The sequence below is a fragment of the Acomys minous genome, assembly GCF_964271855.1.
Source record: "Acomys minous genome assembly, chromosome: 7".
Taxonomy (NCBI): domain Eukaryota; kingdom Metazoa; phylum Chordata; class Mammalia; order Rodentia; family Muridae; genus Acomys; species Acomys minous.
The window spans coordinates 21426756-21443628 of record NC_140488.1 but is presented as its reverse complement, the minus strand read 5'-3'; the positions used below and the strand labels follow the sequence as shown (position 1 = coordinate 21443628).

The 16873-nt window shown below is 40.9% G+C and overlaps 1 protein-coding gene across 1 annotated transcript in view; it reads left to right on the top strand.

Moving 5' to 3' along the window:
* Nucleotides 1–5474, top strand: part of HPRT1 (hypoxanthine phosphoribosyltransferase 1) — a 31929-nt gene extending 26455 nt beyond the window's left edge. Inside the window, exons 7-9 of the mRNA XM_084789427.1 lie at nt 3868–3914; nt 4092–4168; nt 4850–5474. Of these exons, the coding sequence (XP_084645553.1) occupies nt 3868–3914; nt 4092–4168; nt 4850–4897 (172 nt within the window). The 3' untranslated portion in view covers nt 4898–5474. The remainder of the gene's footprint in view (nt 1–3867; nt 3915–4091; nt 4169–4849) is intronic.
* The last annotated feature ends 11399 nt before the right edge of the window (nt 5475–16873 follow it).

The following is a 16873-nucleotide window of genomic DNA, read 5'->3' as shown; positions in this document are numbered from 1 at the left end:
TTCCGAGACAGGGTTTCTCTGTGTAATAGCCCTGGCTGTCCTAAATTTGTAGATCAGGCTGGCCTTGAACTCACAATGGATCCACCTGCCTCTGCCTCCCAGAGCACTGTGACCAAAGGTGTGCAAGTAATGTAATCTTAAAACTCAGACAGTAAGCCAGGCGTGGTGGCACACGCCTTTAATCCCATAACTTGCACACTATATACATAAATAAAAGTATTCTAAGAAACTATACCACAAATATGCATATTTCCTTAAATGATTTAGCATAGTTATGACATTAACACTGTAATAGGCATCAAAGTATATGGGAGAATATGCATAGGTTCTGTGAAAACATTCTTGACATTAAAAAAATAATGTATTTTATTTATGTGTGGGGTGGAAGCATGTGTCATGGTGCACACATGGAGGTCAGAGGCTCAGTTCTCTCCTTCCACCACACAGGTCCCAGAGATTGAATTCAGAATGTCAGACTTGGGAGCAGGTGACTTCAGCCACTGAGACACCTTACCAGCCTTTCTGACATTCTTTATGAAGGACTTGAGCATCTAGGGAGCTTAGTGGTTCTGAATCTGAGGCCTGTATATACTGTGTTAGACAAGGAGTTGACTACAATGAAGGGCTTTATCAGCATACAATAAAATTACAAAGGATACTGTCTTCTGAGGTTTTTTTTTAATGTATATAGTGTATAAGTTATGTGTAAGTATGTACACATTCACGTGCACATATGCAAAGGCCAGAGCAGGATTGAATATCTTCCTCTATTGCCGGTTGCTCTGTTGTCTGAGACAGGGTCTTTAGCTGTGCTATAAACTCAAACGTTTTACCCATGCAGACTGATTGGTGGGTTTTTGGATTCCATCACCAAGCCCAGTGCTGGGGTCACAGGCACATATAGCCATGGCCATCTTTTTATGTGAATACTGGAAATAAAACTGAGGTGCTTGTACTTGGCAGACCAAATGCTCTTATCCACTGAGCCACCTCCCCAGTCCCTAGAGTATCTTGAGAGTATCTTGATACACAAGGTTTTAGGTATGGAACTCTCACATACATACAGAGTTAAATAACAGTTGTTTTGCAGCATGTTATTTATATCAAATTTGCCCTGAGTAGCACAGCAGAGAATCAAGGGTCCCTTTGTGAAACTGAAACCAGTCATACAAAAGGTGGTAACAAGTAGTGGGCCCTGAACACCTGCATTTCCTTGATTTGAGTGGTGAATAAGGCATCCTGTTTTGTGTTATTGAAATTTTACAATGTTTGCTTGCTTTGCTTGAAGCAGTCTCACATCTTGCTATACCTGGATGTTTGGCTTTTGCTTTCATAGTTCTGTGTTTATCCTTAGTTATAGTTTGATTCTACAGCAGTTGTTATCTCCACCTTATAGATGAGGATGCTAAAGTCTAGGGAATTGCCCACAGACACAGAGCCAATTAGCTATAGAAAGAAGATTTGAACACGGGGAACTTGGCTCAGTTGATGCTTCTGCTATTTCACATTGGATTTTATTGTTAAAAGCAATATCATTTTTGTTTTTGTTGTTGCTATTGGTTTTTACTTTTACAATTTCATTTTTATTTTAAAATCTTTGGCTAATTTGTTATTTTTGGGTAGAGGAAGGTAAGGTCTTTTATTCATGAAGGATTAGCTGGTTCTTAACATTTTAAAGTTACACTTATTTATTGTGGCAGGAATATGGGCATGTGGCATGTGCACTTGCGTGGGTCAGAGGATAGCCTAGGAGAGTTGGGTCTCTCTACCTTGTTGGTCCTGAGTCAGGGTGGAACACCACTTGGCAGTCTTGGCAGCAGTAGCCTTACACACTGTGCTATCTCTGCTGACCAGTTAACTTGCTTTTTATAAATATCTGTAAGGTCTTTGAATCTCTATAATTTTAATAAAACATATTTCAGCAGTTTATCCTCGTGGACTTTTCTGGTAGATGGTGCAAATATACCTCAGTTTCTGTCTTACTGGAGGTGAGATACACTCAAATATGTGGGTAATTTTTGGATGATGTAGTTGTCCTAAACAAATGTGTTTGGTCTTTCACAAACTAAAAATTAAAAAACTCTTATTTGATGGGAACATAAGAAAGTGTGGCCACTCTAGAAAGCAAGTTCTTTAAAAACTGCACATGTAACTACCAGAAGGCCTCAGAAAGTATACTGAGTGCTTATCCCTGATAATTGAAAATATACCAGTATGTTGAGATAAATCTGTTTAAGTTGATAGCCAGGTATGGTAGTTCACCCCTGTGATCTCAGCACTTGGAAAGTGGGGGCAGGAAGATCACATTGAACTTGAGACAGGCAGCCTGAGCTATATAGTGAGAACCTGTCTTATAACTCCCTACTCAAATCTGTATATGATTGTTTACATCATTTGGGGTAGCCCAGAATTAAAAGCAACGAAATTTGAACACAACTGTAGCACACCTATACAATCAAATCAGCAATATAGGAGCAGCTATCAATATGCAGCAATTGGGATGAGTATTACTGGAACTGTACCACTTACGACATTTTCAGTAGTCTGTAAACCAAGTGTTTCTTTCTGTTTAAACTGCTTATCTGGTCTCTGTTTTTGTTAAGCCTAAAATTCCCTGTTTTTTTCAAGGCTAGTAGGACATCCCCCAAAACAAATAATAGGATTCTACTTATATAATCCACTTTGAAATGACAAAATTATACAAATGAGAACAGATTAGGTGTTGCCAGGGGTTAAGGGAATACAGGAGGGAACCTTGCATGATCCAAAGTGTCTTGATTGTGGTACTGGTTAGATAAATCTATAAGTGATTAAAATTGTCTGAACTGTACACAGAGATGTAAATTTGGTAAAATCTGCACAAGGTCACTTAGTTCACCAGTGCCCATGTTCTGCTTGTGATAATCTGCTGAAGAAGGACATGAGACCTCCTTTGTGTGTGTGTGATTTCTTTTTCTTTTATGACTTACTATGCAAATAAAAATTTTGAAAGCCATTAATTTATTTTTGGTGGTGCAACTCAGGTTGTATTCGAACATGGCAAGCATTCAGATAATTAACATTTAACTTTAAAATTGTATATAATTATGTAATCAAACTACATTTGCAAATTCATGATTTTTATAAATACTCAATAAAAGCAGTATAACTAAAAACTGTCTTTTTTTTTTTTTTTTTTTTTTTTTTTTTTTAGCAAGACACAAATAGTTGAAAGTGTAATTAACTAGCTGGGCATGGTGGTACACGCTTGTAATCCCAGCAATCGGGGTAGAGGCAGTCCTGGTCTATAAAGTGAGTCTAGGAAAGCCAGGGCTGTTACACAAAGAAACCCTGTAATTAACTAAAAGTGGGTAGTTCAGTGGTAGAGAACATTGTTAACATGATCAAGGCTCTGGATTCAATCTCAGCACAAAAAATAAAAGTTTTTTGTTTTGTTTGTTTGTATTTTAACACACTGGACTTCCCATTTGAGAGCCAGTTATTAAAAGTTTGATGAAAGAGCATTTCTTTCCAAATTTACAAATTTAGGGGTTATCTTTCAAGGATTCAGATCTAGATCCCTTATCTTTCATCTTTTCTTATTGGGACTTCCCATTCATCCTCCTCAGGAGCTATGTTTCACTAGACATATGGGTAGTTAAAATTCTGCTCTCAGAAGCATCTTACCAGGTTCCAGGTGGTTATCAGTCAGGCCTTTACCTTCATGTGAACTCTGAATTAGCTCTCCATTTCAGTCTTCCTATGTGCATGCTAAGCTGGCCATATTCTGAATGCAGATGATACTACTTAAGAACACCGATGTTTTCTTTTGTAATGAATGCTCTGTTGTCTTTCCATATGTCACATGTAATTTTTTGTAATTTACAGCCTGCTGGTGAAAAGGACCACTCGAAGTGTTGGATACAGGCCAGACTGTAAGTAGATGCCCTTTGTTTGGTCAATCATTTATCCATCTTATAACTGAAAAAGTTAACTGTGAAATGGCTCAGAGCTACTTTAGAGAACACTCGTAAAGAAGGCACATTTGCAAGTTTTAAATCTGAAAGTATTATTTTCTCTATCTAAAGAATAAATTGATTCTTTATTTACAGTTGTTGGATTTGAAATTCCAGACAAGTTTGTTGTTGGATATGCCCTTGACTATAATGAGTACTTCAGGGATTTGAATGTAAGTAATGTTTTTTTTCACACTCTCATTTTTCAAAAACCCACATAAAAATTTAGGAAAGGAAAGAATTGTTTTCTCCTTCCAGCACCTCGTAATTTGACCAGACTGATGGTTCCCATTAGTCACATAAAGCTGTAGTCAAGTACAGACGTCCTTAGAACTGGAACTTGGCCAGGCTAGGGTGACACTTCTTGCTGGCTGAAATAGTTGAACAGCTTTTATATACAGTAACTGTCTCATTGTTATTTCACATGATAAATATGGTCATAAGTAAGAAATAAACAATTTTGTTTAAATCTTGTAATTGTAATTGACTTTGCTTCAGATACCTGCCTCCCACTCAGGAGTCCCTCTGGTAAGTTTATGAGCTTGGTCCAGGAACAGTTAGGAACACTACATGTATGGCATTATCTAATGCACAAATTTTATTTCATCTTTTTGCCACTATTTTGATATGCCTTCAATTTCCCGCTTTGCTTTTCAGAGTTACTTAGTAAGACAGAGAATAAGCAAACTAACGGAACATAGTTCAGCCTGTTTTCAAAATGTGGTCTCTTCCAGTTACTAGTCCAAAGTGCCTTGTTTGGTAGGAACCCAGACAATGTAGTAGTACTCTCTAATGCTGTTCTTACCTGTCAGACTACACTTTCTAATGTGCATTTTTTTTGTTTTGTTTTATAGCATGTTTGTGTCATTAGCGAAACTGGAAAAGCCAAATACAAAGCCTAAGACAAGAGTCAAGTTGAATCTGCAAATATGAGGAGTCACATTGGTGTTGCCAGTAAAATTAGCAAGTATTCTAGTTCTGTGGCCATCTGCTTAGTAAACCTTTTTGCATGAACCTTTAAGAATGTTATGGTGTTTTTATTTTGAGAATCTCAGTTGCTGCATCCCCAAACTTTTGATTTGCACTATGAGCCTGTAGGCAGACTATCAGTTCCCTTTGGTAGATTGTCACTTACCTTATGAGTAAAACACAGCTCTTAAATTACCACTATTAAATAATAATACTGAGATTGTATCTGTAAGAAGCATTTAAAGAGAAGATATATTAGTTTTTTAATTGGTATTTTAATTTTTATATATTCAAGAGAGAAAGATGTGATTGAATATTGTTAATTATACCACCCTGTGTTTACAACAATCTGAAGCAGTCAGTTTCATGTCAGTAACAGCATCCAAGAGGTTTTGCTCAGTGAAATAAACATGGTTTAGCAGTGTTGGCTGTATTTTCCCACTTGGATTATCAGTGAATTGTTGTCAACAGTTTGTTTTAAATGCAAATAAATAAATTCTAAGAAAAAAATGACTGCTTTTTGAGTTCTGTAGTGTAAAAGTCCTTAAAACTAAAACTGTCTCTTTAAAGGAACTCTACATGTCTATCTTTTCTCTATAAATTAAGCCAGGTATGGTGACACACACCTTTAATCCCAGCACTCAGAGGCAGAGACAGGCAGATCTCTGTGAGTTTGAAACCAGCCTGGTCTGGTCTACAGAATGAGTCTAGGAGTGCCAAGATAACACAGAGAAACCATGTCTTGAAAAACTTTTTAAAAAAAAAAAAAGTCGTCTTCTCTACAAATTAGCTTAGTATAATTTTCCATAGATTGATTACCTTTCCCTAAAGTTTTAGGAACTAATTTAATTGTAATCCTGACCAAGTATTGCAAGTAATAGTTATCTGGTAGAATGGTTTGGTAGACCTAGGAAAGCTCCTACCTCCTTAAGACTATAAATTACGCACATTCAGTACTATTACTACACTTTTTTGTGACAGGGTTTCTTTGTGTAGTCTTGACTGTCCTGGACTCATTTTGTAGACTAAACTGGCCTTGAACTCATAGAGATCACCTCCAGAGTGCTGGGATTAAAGGTATGCACCGCCATGCCTGGCTTTACACTTTCTTCTGTTAAAAGAAGGTGGCTCATTGATCAACCAGCCTATTTCTTTGCCAGTACCATGCTGGTTTTTTTTTTTAATTTTTTTAAAAATTAATTTATTCTTGTTACATCTCAATGGTTATCCCATCCCTTGTATCCTCCTAGTCTTCCCTCCCTCCCATTTTCCCCTTATTCCCCTCCCCTATGACTGTTCCTGAGGGGGATTACCTCCCCCTGTATATGCTCATAGGGTATCAAGTCTCTTCTCGGTAACCTGCTGTCCTTCCTCTGAGTGCCACCAGGTCTCCCCCTCCAGGGGACATGGTCAAATGTGAGGCACCAGAGTACATGAGAAAGTCATATCCCACTCTCCACTCTACTGTGGAGACTGTTCTGACCATTGTCTAGATCTGGGTAGGGGTTTAAAGTTTACCGCCTGTATTGTCCTTGGCTGGTGCCTTAGTTTGAGCGGGACCCCTGGGCCCAAATCTGCCTATCATAATGTTCTTCTTGTAGGTTTCTAGGACCCTCTGGATCCTTCTACTTTGCTATTCTCCCATGCTTCTCTCATCCAGAGTCTCAATGGGATGTCCTCCCCTCTGTCCCAGTTTCCTGGTAAGTGAAGGCTTTCATGGGACATGCCCCTTGGGCTAATATGCAGATATAAGTGAGTATATACCATTTGAGTCTTTCTGCTTCTGGCTTAACTCACTCATTATGATCATTTCTAGCTCAATCCATTTGTCCACAAATTTCAGGAATTCCTTGTTTTTAATAGCTGAGTAGTATTCCATAGTGTATATGTACCACGGTTTCTTTATCCATTCTTCTACTGAGGGACACTTAGGCTGTTTTCATGATCTGGCTATTATGAATAAGGCTGCTATGAACATGGTTGAGCAAATTTTCTTGTTGTGTGCTGGAGCATCTTCTGGGTATATTCCAAGGAGTGGAATAGCTGGGTCTTGAGGACGCCCTATTCCCAGTTTTCTGAGATAGCACCAGATAGATTTCCAAAGTGGCTGTACTAGTTTGCATTCCCACCAGCAATGAAGGAGTGTTCCTCTCTCCCCACGTCCTCGCCAGCATGTGGTGTCGCTTGAATTTTTGATCTTAGCCATTCTGATGGGTGTAAGATAGAATCTCAGAGTTGTTTTGATTTGCATTTCCCTGATGATTAAGGAGGTTGAGCATTTATTTAAGTGTTTCTCAGCCATTTGATATTCCTCTGTTGAGAATTCTCTGTTTGGTTCCAAGCCCCATTTCTCAATTGGGTTATTTGGTTTGGTGGTGTTTAATTTCTTGAGTTCTTTATGTATTTTGGATATTAGACCTTTGTCAGATGTAGGGTTGGTGAAGATCTTTTCCCAGTCTGTAGGCTGTCTCTTTGTTCTGTTGACAGTGTCTTCTGCCTTATAGAAGCTTTTCAGCCTCATGAGGTCCCATTTATTAATTGTTGATATTATGGCCTGGGCTGTTGGTGTTCTGTTCAGGAAGTTGTCTCCTGTGCCAATATGTTCCAGGCTCTTCCCCACTTTTTCTTCTAAGTGATTTAGTGTCTCTGGTTTTATGTTCAGGTCTTTAATCCACTTGGATTTGAGTTTTGTACAAGGTGACAAATATAGGTCCAGTTGCATTTTTTTTACACATAGACATCCAGTTAGACCAGCACCATTTGTTGAAGATGCTACCCTTTTTCCATTGAATGGATTTGGCTTCTTTGTCAAAAATCAAGTGACCATATGTGTGTGGGTTCATATCTGGGTCTTCGATTCGATTCCACTGATCAACCAGCCTGTTGCTGTGCCAGTACCATGCTGTTTTAATAACTATTGCTTTATAGTACAGTTTGAGATCAGGTATGGAGATTCCTCCGGAGCACCTTTTATTGTACAAGATTTTTTTCGCCATTCTGGGTTTTTGTTTTTCCATATGAAGTTCAGAATTGAACTTTTCAATGTCTTTAAAAAATTGTGTAGGTATTTTGATAGGGATTACATTGAATCTGTAGATTGCTTTTGGTAGGATGGCCATTTTTACTATGTTAATTCTCCTGATCCATGAGCAAGGAAGATCATTCCATCTTCTCATGTCATCTTCAATCTCTTTCTTCAAAGTTTTGAAATTTTTTTCAAACAAGTCCTTCACTTGCTTAGAGTAACTCCTAAATATTTTATATTGCTTGTGGCTAATGTGAAGGGTGTGGTTTTCCTAATTTATTTCTCTGCAAGCTTGTCATTTGTGTATAGGAAGGCTACAGACTTTTTTGAGTTAATTTTGTATCCAGCCAATTTGCTGAAGGTGTTCATCAGCTGTAGGAGTTCTCTGGTGGAATTTTGGGGGTCACTTATATACACTATCATATCATCTGTGAATAGTGATACTTGGATTTACTCCTTTCCAATATGAATCCCCTTAGGAAGGGGAGGCAGGCTATCTGGAGGAGACCTGGTAAGCTGTGGTCGTATGGTAGAGGAAGGAGGCCACCTTCTGTCAGAGGTTTAGGGGAGGGAGGGTGGGAACAGGAAGATACAAGCGAGGGGATAACAACCTGAATAAATTATATTTAAAAACATGGCTCTCAACTGGGTGTGGTGGTGCACACCTGTAATCCCAGCACAAGAAGGTAGACGGCTGTGAGTTCAAAGCCAACCTGGTCTACAAAGTGCATCCAGAACATTCAAGGTTACACAGAGAAACTCTGTCTCAGAAATTGGCTATCTCATGGATTTCTGTGAGGTTGTTTACAATCTGACCTACAGTTTGTTTTCACAAGTGTCCTGTTGCCTTTTTCATGTAGATAAAGCTTTATTGGCCAAAGAACAATAACAAACATTGTTTTGTTATTTGAGAGTAAGCAAAATATTTTAAACAGTCCTATTTGCCCTCCTGTTATAGTGAGGCATGTGAGTGTGCCACCACGACCGCCCCTGAAGTAAGGAGCTTTAATTAATGCCAAGGACTGAGCTGGGTGGTGGTGGTGCACACCTTTAATCCAGAGGCAGAGGTAAGTGTATGAGTTCGAGGCCAGCCTGGTCTACAAAGCTAGTCCAGGACAGTCAGTGCTACACAGAGAAACCTTGTCTCGAAAAACCAAATAATAATAATAATAATAATAATAATAATAATAATAATAATAATAATAATAATAATAATAATACCAAGGACTTACTGTAGTCAAGCTGGTGAAATGGATCAAGCAGTGAAGGTTTGCTGCCATCCCTATTACCACCCACATGGTAAAAGGAGAGAACTACAAGTTGTCCTCTCTCCTTCATACACAGGCACATGTGTGCACACCCACATACTAAGCTGACAAATGTAATTAAATAAAAAAAATTGTCACAGTCCTAGAACTTCCTAGTCTAGTTTACAAAACATTTCGCTTCTGTTTTCTCCTTTGTTCTTGATAGCCTGGTGGTTGTATGTGCGAATGCCGTGTCAAGAAGAACCCCCGGGTGTGGTGGCACATCTTTAATCCCAGCAGAGGCAGGCAGAGCTCTGAGTTGGAGGCCAGCCTGGTCTCCAAAAAAAGTTCCAGGATAGCCAGGGTTACACAGAGAAACCCTTGTCTTGAAAAACAACAACAAAAAAAAGGCCCAAAAAATAAACAACAAAAATTAATTAACTCCAGAGTCTTCTCCTTTCAAATGTCCACCTCTAGCTAACACTGCTGAGCCTTCTTAACTCTTTCAGTTGTTGACTCAACCTCTGTTGGGTTGAGTCATGTGAGATGACTGTTTTTTTCTTTATTTTTCATTTTTTAGACAGTTTCTCTGTGTAACAGAGCTCTGGTCTGTCCTGCACACTCTTTGTAGACCAGGCTGACCTCAAACCTCTGCCTCCCAAGTGCTGGGATTAAAGGCGTGGGCCACCTCTGCCCGGCTGAGATGGCTTTTTGTAGGTAAAAAAGCTCCCTACTTGGCTATTGGCAGCCTTTGTGTTCATTTTTTTACGGTTTGCCCAACTCCCTGCTAGAATATAAGTTGCATAGCAGGGAAACCACTTTCTTTGTGACAAAGTCTCTTATTATGTTAGTCCTAGCTGGAGACCAGGCTGGCCTGGAACTCAGAGATCCATCTGTCTCTGCTTCCCCTGTGCTTGGAAGAAAGAGGTGGGCCATCTTGTCCAGCTGGCAAAAAAACCAAAACAAACAAACAAACAAAACCAAAAACCCCTTTGATCTGTGTACTGAGGCAGGGCTCTCTTAACTCTGGTTTCAAATTGCTACTTCTGCCTCTGCCTCCCAAGGATGTGGAGGATGTGAATTATAGCTGAGTTGCACCTGTCACAGTCACTGGTGTGCATTAGGTGAGTTCATCAGTGCCTAGAGAATAGGAGTTTGGGGCTGGAGAGATGGTTCAGTGGTTAAGAACACTGCTCTTCTAGAGGTTCTGAGTTCATCTCCTGGCAGCCACTGGTGGTGGCTCACAACCATCTATAATGAGATCTGGTGCCCTCTTTTGGCCTGCAGGTGTACATGCAGGCAGAACACTCACACATAAATAAATTTTTAAAAAAGAAAAAAAGCAGGGCATGGTAGTGCACACTTTTAATCCCAGCACTCGGGAGGCAGATGCAGGCATCTCTGAGTTTGAGGCCAGTCAGGTCTACAAAGTGAGTTCATGAGTTCAGGAGAGAGAGAGAGAGAGAGAGAGAGAGAGAGAGAGAGAGAGAGAGAGAGAGAGAGAGAGAGAGAGAGAGAGAGAGAAGTAGGTAGGTGAGGGAGGGAGGGAGGGGGGAGGAAGAAGGAGCTCACATGATATTTGTTGGACAAGTAGGTAGCCCTACTCTGGGCTAGATTGTCTACTTAATAGTGATTTGACATCCAATACTTATTTTTAGGACATGGTAGTAGGGGTGGTGCTGTCTTTTTCTTTTTTTCTTTTTTAAAATATATTTTATTGATTTATTCATATTACATCTCAGTTGTTATCCCATCCCTTGTCAATAATTTTTTTAAAAATTGTTTTCTCCCTGTATGATGATTTAAAAGTTTTCCTGGGTATAGTAGTTAGGGCTGACATCTGTGTTCTCTTAGTGTCTGTAAGGCATCTGCCCAGGCCCTTATTTCTGGCTTTTAGGGTTTCTGATGAGAAGTCAGGTGTAATTCCGATAGGTTTGCCTTTATATATGAGTTGGCTGTTTTCCCTTGCAGCTTTTAATATTTTTCTTTGTTCTGTACATTTAGTGTTTTGATTGTTATGTGGCACAGCTCAGCCTTCATGTGGATCCTCAAGTAAGGGGAGTTGGCTGTCTGTGACATGGACATTGTTCTCAGCTTTTTGATCGCTCCCCCCTCCCCTGCCTCAACTCCCAGGCAGGACTGCCTTGCCAGGCCGTGGGGGGGGGGGGGAGAGGATGTGTTCAGTCCTGATGTGACTTGATGAGCTGGGCCGGGTAGAAAGGGGAGCTCCCTTTTCTGAGGAATAGGGGAAGGGGGAGGGGGAGGAGGGAAGGGGAGGAGGGAGGGTGGGGCTCGAAGATGAGAAGGGATGGGGCTTTGACTAGGATGTAAAGTAAATAAGTAAAAAAATAAGAAAAAAGAAAAAATGGTGTGTAAACAAGTCCGTTGGGGCATTTACTTGATTAGTTATTGATGTGGAGGGATCCAACCCACTGTGGGCAGTGCAGCCCTGCGCAGAGGGTCCTATATAAGAAAGTTAGGACGAGCTAGCCAGAAAGCAGCATTTCTCCATGGCTTCTGTCTTAGTTACTGCCTCCAGGTTCCTTCTTTGAGTTCCTGCGCCGTCTCTCCTTCATAAAAAGCTGTAAGGTAAAATAAACCCTTTCTTTCCCAAGTTCTTTTGCTTATGGTGTTTATCATAGGAGCAGAAATCAAATCAAGACAGCATCTGGTGAGTCAGGGCAGATGAAGCTACATCTTTTTAGCAGCTACATAACATTCCTGTCGGAGTGGCTGCACTAGCTGAACAACAGAACGTAAGGGTTAACTGCTTGCAACAAGACAATGCGACATAGATTTCTTTTCCATGACTCCACACTGCTCTCCTCAGTCGAAAGTGAGACTGCATAACCACATTCCCTCTCACAATGTGGTTTTTCTAGTAGACAATGTAGCAGTAAAAAAGGAGGCACACGTTCTCAGTCTTTTTGTTAGCCCCATTTTGTAGATCTAGCCACTGAACTACAATAAGGTTAGAGAGCTTGTGCAGAGTTTTGCTAGTCTTTTTCTCCTTTTACATTTTTGGAAGGGTGCACTCATGCTATAGAAGGTATGTGAAGGTCAGAAGACAACTTTTTCAAATAGATTATCTTCCTTACACCTTATAGGTATCAGGACTCGAACTCATGTCATCAGGCTTGGCAGCAAGTACCTTTACCTCCTGAGCTATCTCACCAGCTCAGTGCTGTCTTCTGTCTCCTTGGGCTTATCTCAAGGATTAATTAGCTATAATAGTGCAGGTGACACAAGAAAGTCACCTGACACATAGCACATGCCCCAGTAGTATTAGTTATTAAAGAAAAACAAATGAATGGTTCAAGAAGTTATTTGTTAAACTATGGCAGAGCCAGATTTAACCCTGATCTGCCTGATATTTGCTGCAGTTTACCACAAAGAATTTTCAGGTTTTAGTATAATGTTTTAGCTGGTTACCTAACCTGACCAGAATTGTAGCTAACAGCTGGGAAAGAAAGCCTCTTTGCATTCACTGAACCTAGTTTGAGGGTATGTAATGCTAATAATTTTGTTGATTCAGAGTTCTTGCCCAGCCTAGGCTGGCCTGAACTCTGTTGCTGAGTATGACCTTACACTTTTGATCCTTCTGCCTCCACTTCCCAAATTCTGGAATTACACCCAGTTTGTGTAGTGGTAGGGCTTGTACTGAGGGCTTTGTGCATGTTAGACACTCTACTTCCTGAGCTACATAACCACCTCCCTAATTATGTCACTTTTAAAAGCCAACTTTCAACAGATCAAATATAGTCAGTTTGTAGGACAGGGAAAGGGAGTTAACTAAGAGGGAGTAACCGGGCTGGAGAGATGGCTCAGAGGTTAAGAGCACTGGCTTCTCTTTCAAAGGTCCTGAGTTCAATTCCCAGCAACCACATGGTGGCTCACAACCATCTATAATGAGATCTGGTGTGCAGGCCCATACGCAGGCAGGACACTGTATACATAATAAATAAGTAAATCTTTAAAAAGACATTTTTATAGTGAATAACTGAGCGGAACACTTTGTTAATGATAGAATTCTTTTCTTATTCATGGAAAAAGTAGTTGTAAGATTTCTAAGTTTAATGAAAGTCTATGCAGCTAACTCACAAAATGGCTTTGTATTGCTTATGTTAGAGCTCCCATTTGTACTTAGGACATGTTTAATTACTTGATCAATTAGTTCAGTCACAGGCACACATGCAGGCAGAACACTGTATACATAAGAAATCAATACATCTTTAAAAATTAAAAAAGAAGAAGTAGTCATTTTCAGGGTAACAGGAAGAGTAAAATCTGAAAGGAAGCTGTACTTTCCTGTGGCTACTTAGTATAAGAGCAAATGGCCATAACTATCCTGCCTCAGGCCTCCAAGGCTTCATTTTTATTACAGTCCTGCAAAATGCATGCCGATAGAACAAAATTGCATCAAACTTCTTTTGAGAGATTGGGAAGCATATACCCATTTTAGGAATTGTAACTGGAGGGTTTTTTGGAGGGAGGAGGCAGAAGCCTGGGTCCTAGCAACCCCAACAAACTAGACTTAGCCACTCATCCCCAGTATGCACTGAAAAGACAAGTCATGGTGAAAAAGAGATGTTGCAACTGTCGCAAGGTTGAGAGGGATAAGCAAAGGGGTCCCATGACTCTAAGATAACCCTCCAGAGTACCAGCATGAGGTTTAGGTTGCAAAAGAGAAAGCTGGGGGAAGAATGGAAGAGAGGTATAAGTAAGCCATGATCTGGTTCATAGTTGTCTCAGTTTCGGTTTTGCAAGATGAGCCTCAGAAGGCCTTATCCCTGTTTTTCTCCCTTGAGGGAGTTACCTTGGTCCCACAGATAGCACTCTGCTGCAGGGTATGCCCTCACAGATAATTGCTCCCACCTGTCCCACAAGACTCTGCTGTCCCATGATTCCTGAGTAACTGGAAGAAAGGTTAAGGATGACTTAACTCGGCCCTTCTAGCTGAAGTAAAGAAGACAGACAGAAAATGCAGGCAGAGACCCCAGGCTTTTTAGACTGCTTTTAGTTACCTTGGCTAGGTCCAAGGGAAGAGTCAATGCATTTGAACAGAAACACCTAAGCACTTGTTTCAGGAATATTGCTGCCCAAGAAAGTGTTGGTAGTTTGTTTCATAAAAGCTTTTGTAAAGCCGGGTGGTGGTGGCTCACGCCTTTAATTCCAGCACTTGGGAGGGAGAGGCAGGCGGATCACTGTGAATTCGAGGCCAGCCTGGCCTACAAAGTGAATCCAGGACAGGTAGGGCTACACAGAGAAACCCTGTCTCGAAAAACAAAACAAAACAACCAAACAAACAAAAAAGCGTTTGTAGTTCTCCTTTACAGATGCTTAGAATCATGTCTGTAAATATTGGTAGGCCCCTATTTTAATTCTTTATGTAGAAGATTTATAAATGCTAACTGTGCTTCTGTTAGGCTTGTAAGGTTAACCAATTGGTGCCACTCCCTGCATTTGAAATTCTAGAAACGGTATTCTCTGCCCCATGTGTTGGGGAACATAAGCTAGATTCATTCTACTTAGAGAAACAGTAAACAGGACATTTTAAAATTTCATTTCTATTAATTTGTTTTATTTTTGCAACAGAGTCTCTTTGTAGACCAGACTGAGATTCCAGGTATGGACCTACTACCACACCAGGCTTAAAAATTTGAGTGGGGAAATGAACCTAAGGCCTCACGCCCGCTAGCCGAGTTTTCTACGACTCAGCTACTCCAGCCCTCAGACAGTCCGCTGTGCTGTGAAGGAACTAAATTTGGTATGCTGGCCATGAGAGACAGGCCCTCTTCTTAGATTAGGGTAATTAGGGAAGGTGATGACTGAGCCAAAATGGACGACATTTACCACTGGGAAAACCTAGAGGGAGAGAAAAACAGAAGAAAGTGCGATGGAGACAAGCCATTAGATGTTGCTTAGGCAAAGAGTGGTAGGACCTAGGACTAGAAAAGAAAGCCAGAGCCAGACCATGAATGACCTTGAAAGTTATGGCAAGAACTATGAATTTTCTGCATTCCACAATGGAAAGGCCCTTGAGCATTTGAAGCCAGAATTGAGATTTCATTTGCATTTTTAAGAGCACAAGAACCTCTAAGAGCCTTCTGAAAGGCAGGCTCACGGGCTGGAGTGACAGTGGCAGTGGCAGCCAACTCCTGTTTACTACAGTCAGGCCTTATGTGAAGTACTTGTACACATGATTTGTATTCACAGCACTTTTCATGGAGGAAAGGTCATCTCAGGTGTTCTGTGGCTAAATTAGGCAAGTCTGCCATGGAAAACTGGCCATGATTTCTTGTCTGGACTGTGTGTAGTAGCTTATGTCCTAATATGCTTCTCCCTTGACCCAACTTCCGCCCCCTCCTCTCTCGTTTGTAAAGCCCAGAATAAAAGCACATTCCAAAATAAATAAATCTAAAAATATTTTATGGGGCTGGAATGATGGCTCAGCAGTTAAGAGCACTTGTTGCCCCTGCCGAGGACCTGGGTTCAGTTCCCAGCACCCACATGGTGGTTTACAAACATCCATAATTCCAGTTTCAGGGGACCAGTGCCCTCTGCTGGCCTCTGTGGGCACCAGCATGTTTGTGGCCCTAGACATATATGCAGGCAAAATACTCATAAAGATGTCTGAAAATAAGAAGAGCACACTCTTGTAATGAATCCCAGCACTGGAAGGGTGGAGACAGGATGGCTAGAAATTCAAACTTATCCTCAGCTACATAGAGAGATCCAGACCAGGCTGGCCTGTGTGAGACCTGGCTTAAGAAGACGGTGTGGTGGCGCACGCCTTTAGTCCCAGCACTCGGGAGGCAGAGGCAGATGGATCTCTGTGAGTTCGAGGCCAGCCTGGTCTACAAAGCGAGTCCAGGACAGCCAAGGCTACACAAAGAAACCCTGTCTCAAAAAGCAAAGCAAAACAAAACAAAAAACACCAAACAAACAAGCAAACAACATCCTGGTTGGCGCTCGAAGAAGTGATGGTGACTGCTGTTCATTTCAGCCACTCACAAGGCAAAGGCAGGAGGACCACAACCCCCAAAATTTGAAGCCAGCCTGGGTAATACAGCAAGATCCCATCTTAAAGATAAGAATTTAAAAAACAAACAAACAAACAACCCTTTAGTCATAATGAGTTCTGTTCTCCTGCAATCCTTTGTGAGACTCAGTTTTACAGTAAAAACCAAATCCTTTTCGTGGTGGAGAATCTACTCCCCTCATGACAACCTGGTCACATCCAAGTAGGCTCTGGGATAGTTGAGCTGCCCTCCAACTTAGTTCAAGCACTGGGATTCCCATCAGTGCCTCCCAGCTGACCTCCATCTCCTCTTCCCATCCCAGGAAGTCTTTGCCCTGAACTTGAAGTCATCTCTCTGGCTTCTTTCATTTTACAGTGTTTGTGTATACCTTGCTGTTCATGCACAAGTCAGAGGACAGCTTGGGGAAGTTGACTCTCTTCTACCATGAGAGGCATGGACTGGAAGCCAGGCTATGAAGCCGGGTCGCCAGTGTCTTTGCCCACTGAGCCAGCTTATTAGCCCTATTTTTGCTTATTTCTACTATTTTTAAATTTTAATTTGGGCTAGAGCGATAGCTCAGAGGTTAAGAGCACTGACTGCTCTTCCAGAGGTCCT